Source organism: Schistocerca gregaria, chromosome 1 (genome assembly GCF_023897955.1).
Source record: "Schistocerca gregaria isolate iqSchGreg1 chromosome 1, iqSchGreg1.2, whole genome shotgun sequence".
Taxonomy (NCBI): Eukaryota; Metazoa; Arthropoda; class Insecta; order Orthoptera; family Acrididae; genus Schistocerca; species Schistocerca gregaria.
In genome coordinates this window covers 305,018,191-305,033,898 of record NC_064920.1, presented here as the reverse complement: position 1 = coordinate 305,033,898, position 15,708 = coordinate 305,018,191, and the positions used below count along the sequence as shown (strand labels likewise).

General features: G+C 40.6%; 1 protein-coding gene across 4 annotated transcripts in view; it reads right to left on the bottom strand.

Moving 5' to 3' along the window:
• The window catches only part of LOC126342701 (citramalyl-CoA lyase, mitochondrial-like), a 178,632-nt gene that overhangs the window by 108,341 nt on the left and 54,583 nt on the right, over positions 1 to 15,708 (bottom strand). For all 4 annotated transcript variants that reach the window (XR_007565155.1, XM_050001878.1, XM_050001879.1 and 1 more), the window contains exon 3: positions 2,564 to 2,698. Coding sequence is in view for 3 of the 4 variants with exons in the window: in XM_050001878.1 (XP_049857835.1) it covers positions 2,564 to 2,698 (135 nt within the window). In the remaining variant the exon portion in view is untranslated. The remainder of the gene's footprint in view (positions 1 to 2,563; positions 2,699 to 15,708) is intronic.

Here is a 15,708-nt window from a genome sequence, read left to right as displayed (position 1 = left end):
AAGAAACTCTTCATTTGGCCTCACAAGGCTGAGTAGACCTTGCTCCAGACCTGCCAACATCAGAAAAAAATCTGAAGAGGTACCAGCAACCAAACAGATTCTGCACTGAAGGCAGCAACAGTAACCATCCTGGAGACTGCCTAATGAAATCAAAACAAATATAACTGCCATTCAACTGCAAGAAACTGCATGAAGATTGTTGCATAGTGTATTTGGACTTTTCCATCAGAAAAAAAGATGTTTGTGAAATAAGGAAAACAAAATTCTCAAATCTCTGCACAAAACTGAAAAGCTATGAGACTTCAGTCTATTGGTAACTTGTCTTCTGTAGCCCATTGAATCTGCAGTGGCTGAACATAGTGTATTTCCACTGGCCATTCTGTGGATTATGGGAAATTGACCACAGCCTCATTCTATTATGATTCAGTGGTCAAGGAAGGTGTGAAAATACACGAAAAAGACAACCTGCTCAACTGAGACAAGGGTTTTAGCACAATAAATCACAGAAACAAATCATTTCATGTCTGCACTCTCAGAGAATTGACTGTTCTTGAATTGAATTGAATTTTTATTTGATCCTGTAAGATTACATTGTGTACAGTAAATGTACGTGTAATATAGGACATGTCAAAGTGTTAACATTTCTTATCACTTATTTTTCTACACCTTTAGCTTACATTTTTACATTACTGATAATGAGTAACAATATATACAAATTTAATGGCATAAGTATTCTGCAACACTGTAAAACTCTTTTTCAATGAGATAGTCTTTAAGTTTCTTTGGAAAGTCATTGTGAGGTACACTATCTTTCAGGGTTTTGGGCAGACTTCTTAGTAGTCTGATACCAAAGTACTGGGGACCTTTTTCTAGCATTGCCAGTCGGTGGGATATGCTCCGTACTTCATTCTTCTTTCTTGTATTGTTGGTGTGTACACTAGCATTTGTAATCCAGCCCTCACTACCTTTTGTGATGTACATTATTGTTTTGTATATTAAAAACAAAGATTCCAAGACTTACCAAGCGGGAAAGCGCCGGCAGACAGGCACATTAACAAAACACACAAACACACACACATTATTGTTTTGTATATATACAACGATGAAAAAGTTAAGATATTTAAATTCTTGAGACAGTTTCTGCATCTTTCAGAGGTCTTTCTTCTTAAAATGGTCCTAATTGCTTTTTTTTGTAATGTGAACACTCGTTTTGTCTCTTGTTTGTTTGAGTTTCCCCACACAGTCACTCCATACTGTAAGTATGGTTCAAAAAGTCCATGATACACTGTACACAGAAGGTTCTTGTCTGAATACTGTGATAGCTGCATCATTAAGAATATGACAGACATTATTAATATGTTTTTTCCATTTCAGTACATTATCCACAAGAATACCTAAGAATCTAGCAGATTCTACTTCTTCCAGCCTTGTTCCATCAACCTCTAAATCCATGTCTACAGCCTTTTCCTTGTTTTTAAACACTGCATACATAGTCTTTTTTTAGATTTATAACCAGTTCATTTTCCAACAGCCATTGAGCTGTGACATTTGCAGATATGTATGCTCTTCTCTCAAGCTGTTCCATATTTTGGTCACTATTTAGTATTGTCATGTCATCAGCATACAATATTTTCTTTTCTTCCTCCTCAACACCTATATCATTAACAAATACATTAAATAACAATGGCCCCATTACCGAACCCTGCGGCACTCCATATTTGATGGATCTGGTTTCTGATTGGTACGAGTTTCCTAATGATACATACTGCTTGCGGTTGCACAAGTATGATTTTATCCATTCACCTGGTTGCCCCCGAATGCCATAGTTGCTTAATTTTTGTACCAGCATTTCATGGTCAATGGTGTCAAATGCCTTTGAAAGATCCAGAAACACTGCAGAGACAACCTTTTTCTCATCCAAGGACTGTAAAACGTATTCTGTTAGACTGACAATTGCTGATTCTGTAGATTTACCTTTTCTGAAACCATGTTGTGTGGGCATGAGAATGTTATGTTTGTCCAAATAGTTAACTAATCTGGTATACATAAGCATTTCTAGGATTTTTGAGCCTTTGGCACCTGGCATTCCAACACACACCACCCATTTTAATAATTAACCACATAATTCATTAGTACTGTGAGTTCGCTGACTTTGTGCCTGCTATGTTTCATTCTTAGATTATAAATGCTTTATTTATGGCTGACACTTTTGCACCAACTGTCTTGTCTTTTGATGCAAGTGTATTTACTCCATAGAATATCATTGCATCAGGTGGTTTCAATTCATTCACTGGCTCACACTGAAAATGGCTCTACAACTATAAGCCAAAATACTGGAAGAAGATATATTGTTGTCCCAGATGCAGACCCGAAATGTGGTGCAGCATTTTATTCCCTGGGAAAACTTCAAAAAACACTTATCTCATGGTTAATATTTCTGGGTATTAAAATCCATGTGTCAATATGTACTTTTGATTCAAACTTAGTTAAAGAGAATATATTAACTCAGTCTGTAACATAAAGAGTTCTGTAAAACAAAAAAACTTACAATTTCTTACATTACCTTTCTGTTAGATGCAACTCCATCCTCACAATCCAATGCTATGCAGTCCACTTTTAGGGAAAGTGCTTTTCTAATTTTCCGTTCATCATCTCCTGGTACATACAGAATAGCTCTTCGTGGAGTGTAGAATCGTTTCTGCATGAAAATTTTCTGCGTTAATGTGGGCGTAAATTATGCCAAACACAAATGTTTCCAAATTATACTTAGAGTAAAATTATGAGATACACATAAGATGATGATAAAGTCAGTGTTTACAATGGTAATGACATTGCTGATGCAAAAGAGAGCAAAAGATAACCAGTATTTTCTTGAAAAAATTTTATAGTTAACAGTAAAAATGGTTCTCAGGTGAAGTATGATATTTCAAATATGGTATTTGATGCACAACAACTTTTGTGAAAACATTTGAAATAAGTCTAAACCCAAAATTCGAGCTCTACACTGCAGAACAAAATTATATGATAGACAATGAGAGATGAAAGATGGGCAGATGGTAATATAAATACAGTGGAACCTTGCATGCGAGCATAATTTGTTCCAGAATCTTAGTTGCAATGTGAAATGCTCATAATGTGAAACACTTGTTAAGGAAACAATTTATCCCATATAAATTAATGTAAAATACAATAATCTGTTCCATGCAGAAATTTATAATTCACAATAGATAACGAATTCTTTTTTATTAGGAAGCTATTTATAGTCATTTGTTTCTGCTGACACTTCAGGACTTGGAAAAAATGTGACAGAGCATTACTGTCAAAAAAACTTGCAATGCACGTAGCCACTGCTTTATTGGGATGATGATTTTCAGTCTATGATGCAACAGATGCCCATGCTTTCACCATTTCTCTTATTGTGGCAGAAGATTGCTGCTTTGGTGCTGCTGCTATCACCACCACCACGACCACCACCACCACCATCTCCTCCTCCTCCTCCTCCTCCTCCTCCTCCTCTGAAGAACTCCTGTTGTGAAACACACTGCAACTCAATAAGCTCTTCAGTGGTCATTCCTTGGCCAAAGATACAATCTTGTTGACTACTGACTCAAATGCCTAAGTGTTACATTGACAACAGGCTCTGGCCAAAGATTTTTCCAAGCAGAAGTGAGAGCTCTCCCGGTAACACCTTCCTGCATCTTTTCAATCATCTTGATACAGGCAACAATGTTGAACTGATATTTCCAAATCTCTCTGAGTGAGATCAGTAGCTTCAGTAACTCAAAGCAATGCTTGAAGAGTGCTTTTGTAGAGCTTCTTGAAGTTTGAAATAATCTGCTGGTCCACAGGCTGGAGTAACGGAGTGGTGTTGGGAGGCAGAAATTGGATCTTGATGAATTGAAATTCTTCAAGGACATGGTGTGTTAGGCCTGGAGAATGGGTAGGAGCATTGTCCATAACAAGCAAGAAATGGAATGGCCAATTCATCTCAAGCAAATATTTTTTCACCAAAGGACCAAACACTTCATTGATCCAGTCACAGTAAAGGTCATTTGTCACATAAGCCTTGTTGTTGGACCTCCACATCACATCTAACCCGCTCTTCTGGACTTTACACTTCTTGTAGGCTTGTAGAGTTTCTGAATGGTAAACAAGCAGTGGTTTAATTTCCAAATCCCCACTTGCATTGACTCAGTATATCAGGATGAGACAGTCTTTCAAGGCTTGTGACCAGGCAATGCATTCTCCTCTGCTCTTATAAAGGTATGCTTCGGCATCTTTTTCCTGAATAGATCCCTCTTGTTACAATGAAAAACATGTTGCGGTAGGTAACCCTCAGAATCTACAAGCATATTGAAGTTGCTGATGAAGTTGTCTGCTGCCTTTGTGTGGGATCTGGCTGCTTCACCATGCCTCACTGTGGATGTCGGTTCTTCTCTTAAACTTCTTGAACCACCCTTGGCTTCGCTTAAACGCTTCTTCAGCAGCTGATGACCCCGACATCTTCTAAACAATTCCCACAAAAAACATTCTTGCCTTCTCACAAATGATGTTCTTGTTAATAGTCTCACCTTGCAATTGCTTTTCATTTATGCATATAAGGAGTAACCTTTCAACTTCAAAACCATTGTTTAGGTAAACTTGTCACTCCCTTTGAGGCATCTATCTCCTTAATCTTGTCCTTGTTCTTGAGGATAATGCATGTAGTTGATGTAGACCGATTGTATGTGTGTGCCAAATCAGCAACAATCATCCCACATTCGTCTTTTTCAATGGTTTTACATTTCATTTCTAAAGTCATTTTCTTTCTCTTATGGCTGCCTTCTTGAGCCTTTATCTCCGAAACATTTCTACAAAGGTTATTAAAATTTGCACGCGAAAGAACACTGTGTAAATACAAGTTTCGAAAAATGTCTGATCACAAGATGGTAACTGAAGGAGCACTAAACCCAGACTGCAATACATACTGAAAATATTGTTCATATGCTGCTGCTGACAATGAAAGGTGTTCATACTGTTGAACATTCCCCCACTGCATGTGAATGGCTGGTGACATCACACTAAATTGTCATCACTCATTATGCAAAACATCACTTATTAAGTGAGTCATTTTTTTTACAGTTTGTTTTGTTCATCACGTGAACTGCATGTTGTGGGAGATGCTTGTTAAGCTAGGTCCCACTGTATGTTCATGAGTAAGCAAATTCCTCCTTGTGTTCTGGCATCTGATTGGTATTTAAAATTTAATGAAGTTTCCATTTTTCTAAAATATAATAGTCAGTTTCATATTAAGACTATAAACATTAGCAATCATCGACATTACGATAGGTCTACCACTACATCATATTACTATGCACCATCACACACTGCTGGGATGGTTCTCTGTAACAGACCGAGCATTTTCCTTCCTTATCCTTGTGTAACAATTCAAACATGTACTCCATACTCAATCTCTAATGACCTCATTATTCAGAGGACATCTAAAGTTTCTTACTTCCTCCAGTTGCGGGGTGGCAGATTATTGTAAGATGTCTATTCAACCTCAAACTTGTTAGAAATTAATTACCATCTCAAGAGGATAAGAATATTTCAGTAGGACAAGGATAAGAGTTGAAACTGGCCATGCTTCATTTTAAAGGAACTATCCCACAAATCGTCTATTCTCGCAGAACTGAGAGATGAAGATTTATATCCTTATCCTCTAAAGTGTGAATGGAGTCTCACACATCAGCATCACCTAATTATGGAAAGGGCCATAACATAGTTTTGAAATTAGCTTCAATATGATGTTGCACTTTTTCATTTATTTTCAAAAGTGAAAGTTAAACAGCTGTCAAAAAACCTCCTGTGACTAACCAGGATCAAAGTCTAAGTCTGTGGGTTATTGATGCTGAAATAACTGAACTACAATGCATAGCTTCTGCCACTATCATGTCTGCACTATATGGTGCAATATAGTGTGTGATTGAGCATACCTTCTGCATCATTACCACTGTGTGGCCAGCTTATCCCATTTCGTAGACACCCGCGAACAAGAACAATTGGAAGAATTCCTTTGTGTAAACCCAAATTTCTCCAATTTTACTGTAATGGTCATTATGTGGGAAGAAGTAATACATTTCTCAACTTTTTTGGTGCCTATGCATTCAGTATTTTAAGGGAGAGATTTGACATTCTGCACAATCTCTTTCCTACATCATACTATGCTGGAATTTGTTGAGCGTGTCTCTGACGCCTGTGTACTGACTAAGCAAACTTCTGACAAATTACACAGCAATTCTCAAAATTTTCTCTTCATTTTCCAGTAAGGATCCATGACAGAAAAACAACACTGGTACTCAGAACTGTTGCATAAAAGTTTTGAACGAAACCTCATTTGTGAATGAACTGCACTCCCTTCATACTTCCTTTTCACCTCTGTTTATAACAGGTACCCATATATATTAGACAGCTGTGACTGACTCCAACCACAGATTGGCAATAGTGAAATCAATCATTACATAATTTGTAACACATACATATTTACATTGTTAAAATATTTGTAGTAGAAGGAGAATATCTATTAAGCAGCTACCAAAAGAATGACAAATAGATCAAAGTTAACTGAGAGGTGAAGCCTTTCAGTCATAAGCCTCAACCCAAGAAGCATTCAGATAGGCTACCTGAAGCCATGGACAGTCATCATCCACATGCACATCTGTCCTGAATAAATCCGAAGAAGAAGTAAATCAATGTTATGCAGGATGGATTTGGAAACACCCTCAAAAACCACCTTGTCTCTTGACCAAGAAACAGGCCTAAATACAAGGTCACCAAAATAGCTCAGACACTTCCTACACTTTGCTTGCTGCCACCTATTCATCTATTATGTGCAGTGGAATTACAGAGACTGTTGTTCATATGACTTGACTGCTGCCAAACTGTGATAACTTGATAGTCTTACGAAAACTGTGTACTTTCTTCCAGAACTTTGAGATAATTAACATATTGTTTATAATGAGATTACTTGCCTCACTCATCTAGCTCCTCAATCGTGTGTGTGTGTGTGTGTGTGTGTGTGTGTGTGTGTGTGTGTGTGTATGTGTCTCCATTGTGTAACTAGACTGTAATAAAATGAATCACTATTTAACAAACAGAAAATTCAGAACTTTCCAAAAATTCTGTGTCAGAATCAATGTGGAAACAGGCATATGAAAGAATAGGTGCCTTTCATGATGAAACTACATTTGTGAGCTTGTATGCAATTAGACATCTTTCACCAGTGTGGTTAAATTCAAATATGACATGAAAAACCTATTCCCTTAACACTCAATATTCTCTCCAACTTGAGTCTATAAATCATCTACTAATCATCTTCTACTCTAAGACTATAACTTCTTTCAATTGTGCCATGAAATGAGATCAACAATGCCTACAATCATTCTGTAATCCACCAAGTGACCCTTGACTAAACAGACAACCGCTGTTAATATCCCCTGTAGACCACATGCTGTTCTTAATCTTACAAAATGATCCAACAGTTCTTATCCTTGGGGGCAATTCTTATACAAGCAGTAAATCCTCAGCTCTTTAAAGAATCAAACTCCCATGTATACAACAACCTCATATGTTTGATTACTTTATGAATGAGTTAATGTGTTAAATACTGCCTTTGACCTTGTAATAAAGGAAAAGTCAGTAATAGGGAGTGGCTAATGTTTGGAGTTGCAGCCATCCAGGAACATCTAGTCAGGCATTGAAATCAGCTCCAGCCACAACAAGCTTTACTGCCCTCCTTTGCCTCAGCTGCCAACTGGGTGAGATCTACACTCAGGACATGGTTGCCCAAATGCCTACCTGCTTCCGCTACAGCCTCAACCCTTGTATTAGGCATCAACAGGATGTCAACTGTGCTGGCATATGCTGGCACCAGCACGCAATGTGACAAAGTGGTTACGAGATGATTGATAGAGGCCAACAACAGATTCACAGGAAATGTGCTGCCAATGCCCTCTCGGCCACAAGTATTTAGATTGCCGCTACCGACTGGAGGGTGAGTCTGTCACACTAAGTAAGTTCTGGTGTCATCTGTTGCAGCCCAGCAATAATCGCAGCACCAGTTAGGTCTGCCGCTAATTCAGAGACAGGCAACACATGACATCCCTAATAGTTTACATAGCAGACTTCGTACTTCACCAGTAGTAACGCTACCATGGACGACGACAGAAGACCTTGTACCACAATGAATATCTTGAGTTAAGTAAACTTTCTATTCTTATGAATAAAGAACCCAGTTAATATATGCATGCAGTTTGTGTTATAGAAAGAGGATACTGGCCACCAAACAACATCTACTCCTTGCTTCCCATGGTACAGCTCTACAGAGACAACAAGATGACATAAAAGGTGGCAACTAGAATCCTTCATTGAAGAAGAATTTGCTTGCTTCTCTTGTGTTTCAGATTGCAAGGTTGATGGTATTCACGTTTTTGCTAAATTTTTGTTGTCTTTCTTGCATGTTTTCCACAAGGGGAGCTGCAGACTTAATCAAATATCTTTTTTCCGTGGCCTTTTTTTTTGTTGCTATAACTTATTTGCATAAACCATGGGTACTCCGCCCCCAACACCACCTACCCCCGTGCCCCAGCTGCAGACAGCCAGTGTAATGGATCTAACACAAGTTTTCAGTTTCAGAACCAACAAATTTCTGCCTTTCTGATGATGGTACAACAACTTTTGGCTGCACAAGCAGCGTCAGCTGCACAACAGCAGAATCCAACAGACCAACACACCCAACAAGTGCTGCCAACCAGCATCCCACCATTACAGCAATTTAATGACACAGAAGAGGAATGGCTCGAATACCTGACACACTTCCAAGCTCATTGGGCATTTCATCACATTCAAGGTACTGTGAAGCTACAATACTTTCTTTGGATTGTTGAGGTTAATATAAAAACTATTTTCAACTGTGTGTCCCAATGAATTCAGTTATGATGAAGTAATCACTGTATTAGCTCAGTACTATGATCAGCAAGTTCAAGTAGCTGCACACAGATATCAGCTTTTTCATTTGCAGAAAAAGCCAAAACAGACATACTGTCAGTGGTATACAGGTTTAATGGACATGACTAGGAAATGTAAATTTAAGTGTAGTAGTGAGCACTTTTACAGTGACCTAATGATTGGAGATGCTGTAACATTCAATGTCCCCAATAGTAGAATATGGCGACAGATCCTGAAGTACTCCAATTCTTCACTTCTCAAGTGTTGCACATCTTAGAGCAATTGAGTCAGGTGCCATAGCGGCTGATAAGTTTGACCAGGCCTGAATTTGTCAGACCGAGTTGCCCCTTGCTTTTGACCGCCCCAAACAACCACAACAGTGAGTTCATACACAGCTGCATAAACATGTAAACAGACTTGTGAACTTCGTGAAGTCTTGCCCTAGATATTTTGCTTGCCATAAAAGACAGGACTGCCCATCATGTAACGCAACATGTTATGCACATGGACAAAGGCCATGTCCAAGCAGTTTGTTTGCAATGGAACAAAAAGGCCAATTTCACCAGCTCCGAGGAGAAAAGCTCGTACACATGCAGTGAATGTTGTGTATTCCAAACATTCAACAGGTCCTGACAAAAGTAAGATTATTGTTGTGCCTCCTCCTCACTCTAGTGCTGTGCAATGACGTTCTAACAAAGTATATGTCTCATTATGAATTGCTGGTCACCATGTGAACTTTCAGTTAGACACAGGTTCATCAGTCACTTTGCTTAATCGTGCCACATATGAACAGTTAGGGTCTCCACGCCGTCCTTTATCTAGCAAGCACCTCACTGCTTACAACAGACACGAAATACCAGTGCTTGGACTGTGTAGTTTGCCTGCCACTTATAAATCTCACACTAGGACAGGGAATTTTTCTGTGCTGAAATCAATAGACAGTGAGAGCATTTTCGGTTTAGATGCCTTTGCTTTGTTTGGAACTTAGTATCCATGACAACGTACTGTCGGTCTCTACACCTGTACCACAAGACAATGTAGAAAGCTTGCTTAAAGAATTTCCTGAGCTAGTTTCAGAAAGAATGGGAAAAACTAATAAGTTTGTGATGCATGTTACACTGAAAGACAATGCACAGCCTAAGTTTTTCCGGGTCTGCCTCATTCCAATTGCTTTAAGAGACAAAGTAGCCAGTGAATTGAAAGAATTTGCAAGATAATTCTGTAATTGCTCCCATTCATGCTAGTCAATGGGCAAGTCCACTAGCTTCGTTGCCTAAGCCTTCTGGTCGCATTCACATTTGTGTTGACCTCAAGTCTACAGACAACCCATAGACAGTAGCTGACTCATATCCTTTACCTCGCCCTGATGAACTCATGGACAGACTTGGTGCAGGACATTTCTTTTCCAAGATAGGCCTTCGTGATGCCTATTTGCAAATTCCATTGGATGAAGACTTGCAGATGTGTTTGTTGTAAGCAACATTACTTGGAACAGCTGGCTGCAAAAAGGCCATTTTGTTCAAACTACCCTGACAATATTGATGTCTCAGGTCATACACCAGAGGAACACACTGCTAATATGTGTACTCTTTTTTTGAGTGTTGTCAGGAGCAGGACTCAAGTGTCATCTCAAAAAGTGTGACTCTCTTCAAACTTCAAACTGACAGTAAATATGTCATGTGATAAACAGTCAGGGTTTGAGCCCCACACCAATCTCCTTTGCTTGTAATCCGTGACCTGCCTGTTCCTCACAATGTGCCTGAACTGCAGTCAGTATTAGGCAAGATGACGTACTATACTCAGTTCACGCCGAATGCCACTCAGGTCACGGTTCCATTGCATCACTTGCATCGCAAAAATGTATCTTTCGTGTGGCCTGAAGAGTGTCAAAACACATTTCAGAAACTCAAAGATGCCTTGTTTAGTGACTGATGTTTAGTGCATTTTGACCCTCCCAAGCCAGTAGTTTTGCAAGTCGATGCTTCTTCCTACGGAATTGCCACTGTGCTTTGACACAGAATTGGTGCACAAGATGGACCTTTGGCTTTTGCCTCAAAGTTGTTAACTCAAACTTGGTTCAATTATTCTCAAGCAGAAAAAGAAGCCCTCACTATTGTGTATGGTGTAACAAAATTCCATCACTATTTGTATGGTCACAAGTTCTATTTAGTGACTGATCACAAGCCTTTGCAGTCCTTGTTTCATCTCTCAAAGCCAGATATTACACACACTGCTCAAAAATTGCAACACTGAGCTTTGTTGCTTTTGCAGTATCAGTATGAAATTGTGTACAGACCTATGGCAATGCATATGCCCTATCTCACCTTCTGATTGGCCCAGACTCTGATTTTGATTCATCTGCCGCATCTTGTTGCCAAATTGATGTGCAGGACTCTGATTTGCTGGAATCTTTTCCTTGGCACTACAAAAAAAATTGCACAGGCCACGGAAGCAGACACAGATCTTAAGATATCATTGCATCATATTCACATGTTTTCACCCTTGTTCATTGAACGGTATCCAGAACTCAGTTGCGCGCCAATATTTTGCACGTCGCCATAATCTTTCAGTTCAACAAGATGTGACACCAGTGCAAAATGAACGTGGACAATCCTGTGTGCTTATACCAAAAGTGTTGCAAAAGGATGTGTTGTGATTGCTTCACCAGGACAGTGCGGAATTGTTCAAGCTAAACAGTTAGCTCGACAGCATTGTACTTGGCAGGCATGGACGCCCACATTGAACAGATGATGTCACAGTGTTGCGCATATGCGGAAAACCAATCTGCTCGGACACAGACATTCTCAACTGTGTCTAAAACTCAATCCCCATGGTAACCACTGCACATAGACTCAGAGTGGTAGACTCTTTTAGCAAGTTTCCACTTGCGGTGCCTATGAACTATACCAGATCATGTCGCACCATTCAAGTGTTGTCCTCCATATTTTGCACAGGTTTGCCAGAAGTACTCATGTTGGACAATGGACCACAGTTCACTTCACGTGACTTTGAGCAAAATGGCATTGATCATCTAACAAGTGCTCCATCATTTCACCCACAGTCCAACAGAGAAGCAAAATGCTCCATATGCACTTTCAAGCAAGAGATGGCCAAGCTTTCCACCACTCAAACACGGGAATAGATGCTGCAACTCTTTCTCACCTCCTATCACTCCCACCCAAGAGACGGACCATCACCAGCAGAACTTCTGCATTACCACCACCATCGGACACTGCTACACCCAATAAACCCACCACAGCAACTGGCACCATCAATGGTCCACAAGTATCACTTTGCGCCACATGATCTCGTTCATTTCAGAGTTTATGGCAAGCATGGGCACTGGGAAAGAGGTGTGATCCAAGAATGCATTGGCTCTTACATGTACTATTTATTTGCAGGTCCCGATAGTTTGCAGTGCCGCCACCAGAAGCAACTTCACGCATTTCATTTGCCCCGTGATTCTGCTGCTTTTCTCCCCCCAGATTCACGTCTTCTTGGGACCATGTATCTTTCGCAGCCACCCACTGGTGCCACCAGAGCACCTCAGGAGTAGCGAATGGATGATGCGCCCTCACCCCCGTTGTACCTGCTCGTCGACTCAATGAATCTGGACCCACCATCGCCGTCTCTGTCATTGTCTCAGCACACGCCTTCAAGCCAGGACATGTGCTTCCACAGCAGTTTTCTGGAGGATGTTCCTGTTGCCTCTCAAGGCTTGTCGTGGGGTACAGTCAGAAGTACACCATCCTCCACAGTCTTGGCTTCAAACGCATCTGTATGTCCTGTGTCCTGTCATTCCAGCCTCACTACATGACAATGGTGCAGGGAGTCGGAGGGGGCGGAGGCGGGGGGAATGTGCTGGCATAATGGCATAAGCTGACAGCAGCACACCCCACAGCAAAGAGGTTCCAAGACGATAACTAGAGGTCAACAATAGACTCACAGGAAACACATCGCCAATGCGTTCTTGGCCAACAGTATTAAGATTGCCACCACAGACCAGAAGGCAAGTCTGTCATACCGAGTAAGTTTCAGTGTCATCTGTCACAGCCCAGTGGGAATTGCAGCAGCAGTTAGTTCTACCACTAACTCAGAGACAGGCAGCACATATATTAGATTAGATTACATTAATGCTTGTTCCATAGATCATGAATACGACACTTCATAATGATGTGGAACGTGTCAGGTTAATAAAAGATGTCTGTACAACAAGATATTACATTACACAAAATATTGCTTGACACTATATATATATATATATATATATATATATATATATATATATATATAGTTACCGCTGGATATATTTCGTAAACCACATCAAATATTGGCGAACCGATTCCACAGACTGAACGTGAGGAGAGGGGCTAGTGTAATTGTTTAATACAAACCATACAAAAATGCACGGAAGTATGTTTTTTAACACAAACCTATGTTTTTTAAATGGAACCACGTTAGTTTTGATAGCACATCTGAACATAGAAACAAATACTTAATCAGTGCTGTTTGTTGCATTGTAAAATGTTCATTACATCCGGAGATATTGTAACCTAAAATTGACTCTTGAAACCTCCGACGTTCAGTTGCGTGTTGTAACAAACACGGGCAACGGTCGGCGAGCAGCATCTGCAGTGATATGTTTATGATGAAGACCATGTTTACGAGTGTGGCTGTAGAGCACTGTTGTGGTTTGGTCTAGCTGCCGCAGTGCCCGCATGTAGCGCTTGCTGCTATTGTTATTCTGCATTCGTCTCCACACGCAGACCAACTGTAGTACACTGTGTTACCAGACGTCTGTGATAGTGTAGTGATGTAGGAACTGTGACCATGGTGTATTGGAACTCTGAAAAGGTGGAGATGATACTCATCTATGGCTAGTGTTGACGAAATGCAGCTGAAGCCTGCAGGGTGTATGCAGAACGGTACCTGGACAGAGAGCATCCAACGTGCCGCACATTGCAAAACATCTACCGCCAACTGTATGCAACAGGTATGGTCGTAGCACTCAAACGGGTCTGTAACAGGCCCTTCACAGGAGAAGCAGGTGCAGTTGGTGTGTTAGCTGCTGTTGCCATGAACCCACACATGAGTACACGGGACATTGCGAGAACCGGTGGACTGAGTCAAAGTAATGTCACGCGCATACTGCATTGTTACCACTTTCACCCGTTTTATGTGTCGCTACATCAGCAATTACATGGTGATGACTTTAATCATCGAGTGCAATTCTGTCAATGGGCATCAACAGAGAATGCATTGAAGTTCTACCTGTTTAGCGATGAAGTGGGTTTCACAAACCACGGGGCAGTGAATCTACGAAGCATGCATTACTGGTCCGTGGACAATCCTCGCTGGCTCAGACAGGTAGAGCGACAGCGACCGTGGCCTGTAAATGTATGGTGCGGAATCGTTGGCGACCACCTCATTGGTCCTAACTTCATTGCAGGGGCCCAAACAGCTGCAACATACATCGCGTTTCTACAGAATGATCTGCCAACGTTGCTCGAAAATGTCCCACTGGAAACGCGTCGACGTATGTGGTATCAGCATGATGGTGCACCTGCACATTCCACAATTAACACTAGGCTGACCCTTGACAGGATGTTCAACAGGCGTTTCATAGGCCGTGGAGGACGCATAAATTGGCCAGCCTGTTCTCCTGATCTTACACCTCTGGACTTCTTTCTGTGGGGTACGTTAAAGGAGAATGTGTACCATGATGTGCCTACAACCCCAGAGGATATGAAACAACGTATTGTGGCAGCCTGTCGCGACATTACACCAGATGTACTGCGGCATGTACGACATTCATTACGCCAGAGATTGCAATTGTGTGCAGCAAATTATGGCCACCACATTGAACATCTATTGGCCTGACACTTCGGGACACACTCTATTCCACTCTGTAATTGAAAACGGAAACCACGTGTGTATGTGTACCTAACCCCTCATGGCAATGTACATGTGCGTCAGTGAAAAAGACCAATAAAAAGGTGTCAGCATGTGGACGTAATGTGCTGTTCCAGTCTCTTCTGTACCTAAGGCCCATCACCATTCCCTTTGGATCCCTACGTAATTCGGTGCTCTCCAAATACACACGATCGAACAGCAGAGGAGTGGTACTCAAGCGTCAACTTTAGGTTACAATATCTCCGGACATAATTAACATTTTACAATGCAACAAACGGCACTGATTACGTATTTGTTTTTATGTTCAGATGTGCTAACAAAACTAACGGGGTTCCATTTAAAAAAACGTAGATTTGTGTTAAAAAACATACTTCTGTGCATTTTTTTATGGTTTGTATTAACCAATTAGACTAGCCCCTCTCCTCACGTTCGGTCTGTGGAATCGATTCGTCAGTATTTGATGTGGTTTAAGAAATATATCCAGCGGTAATGTTAGGTGACTCACCCTGTATATAAATTCAGCCAATGAGTAGAAGGAGTTGTCATCTAGAAATTCTTTTAATTTTAGTTGGCTATCTGTCAGGCTTTTGATGCTGTTTGGTAGGTGACCAAAGACTTTTGTGGCAGCATAATTTACCCCTTTCTGTGCCAAAGTCAGATTTAACCCTGCATAGTGAAGATCATCCTTTCTCCTGGTGTTATAGCTATGCACACTGCTATTACTTTTGAACTGGGTTGGATTATTAACAATAAATTTCTTAAGTGAATATATATACTGTGAGGATCCCTAGATCCTTAAATAGATGTCTG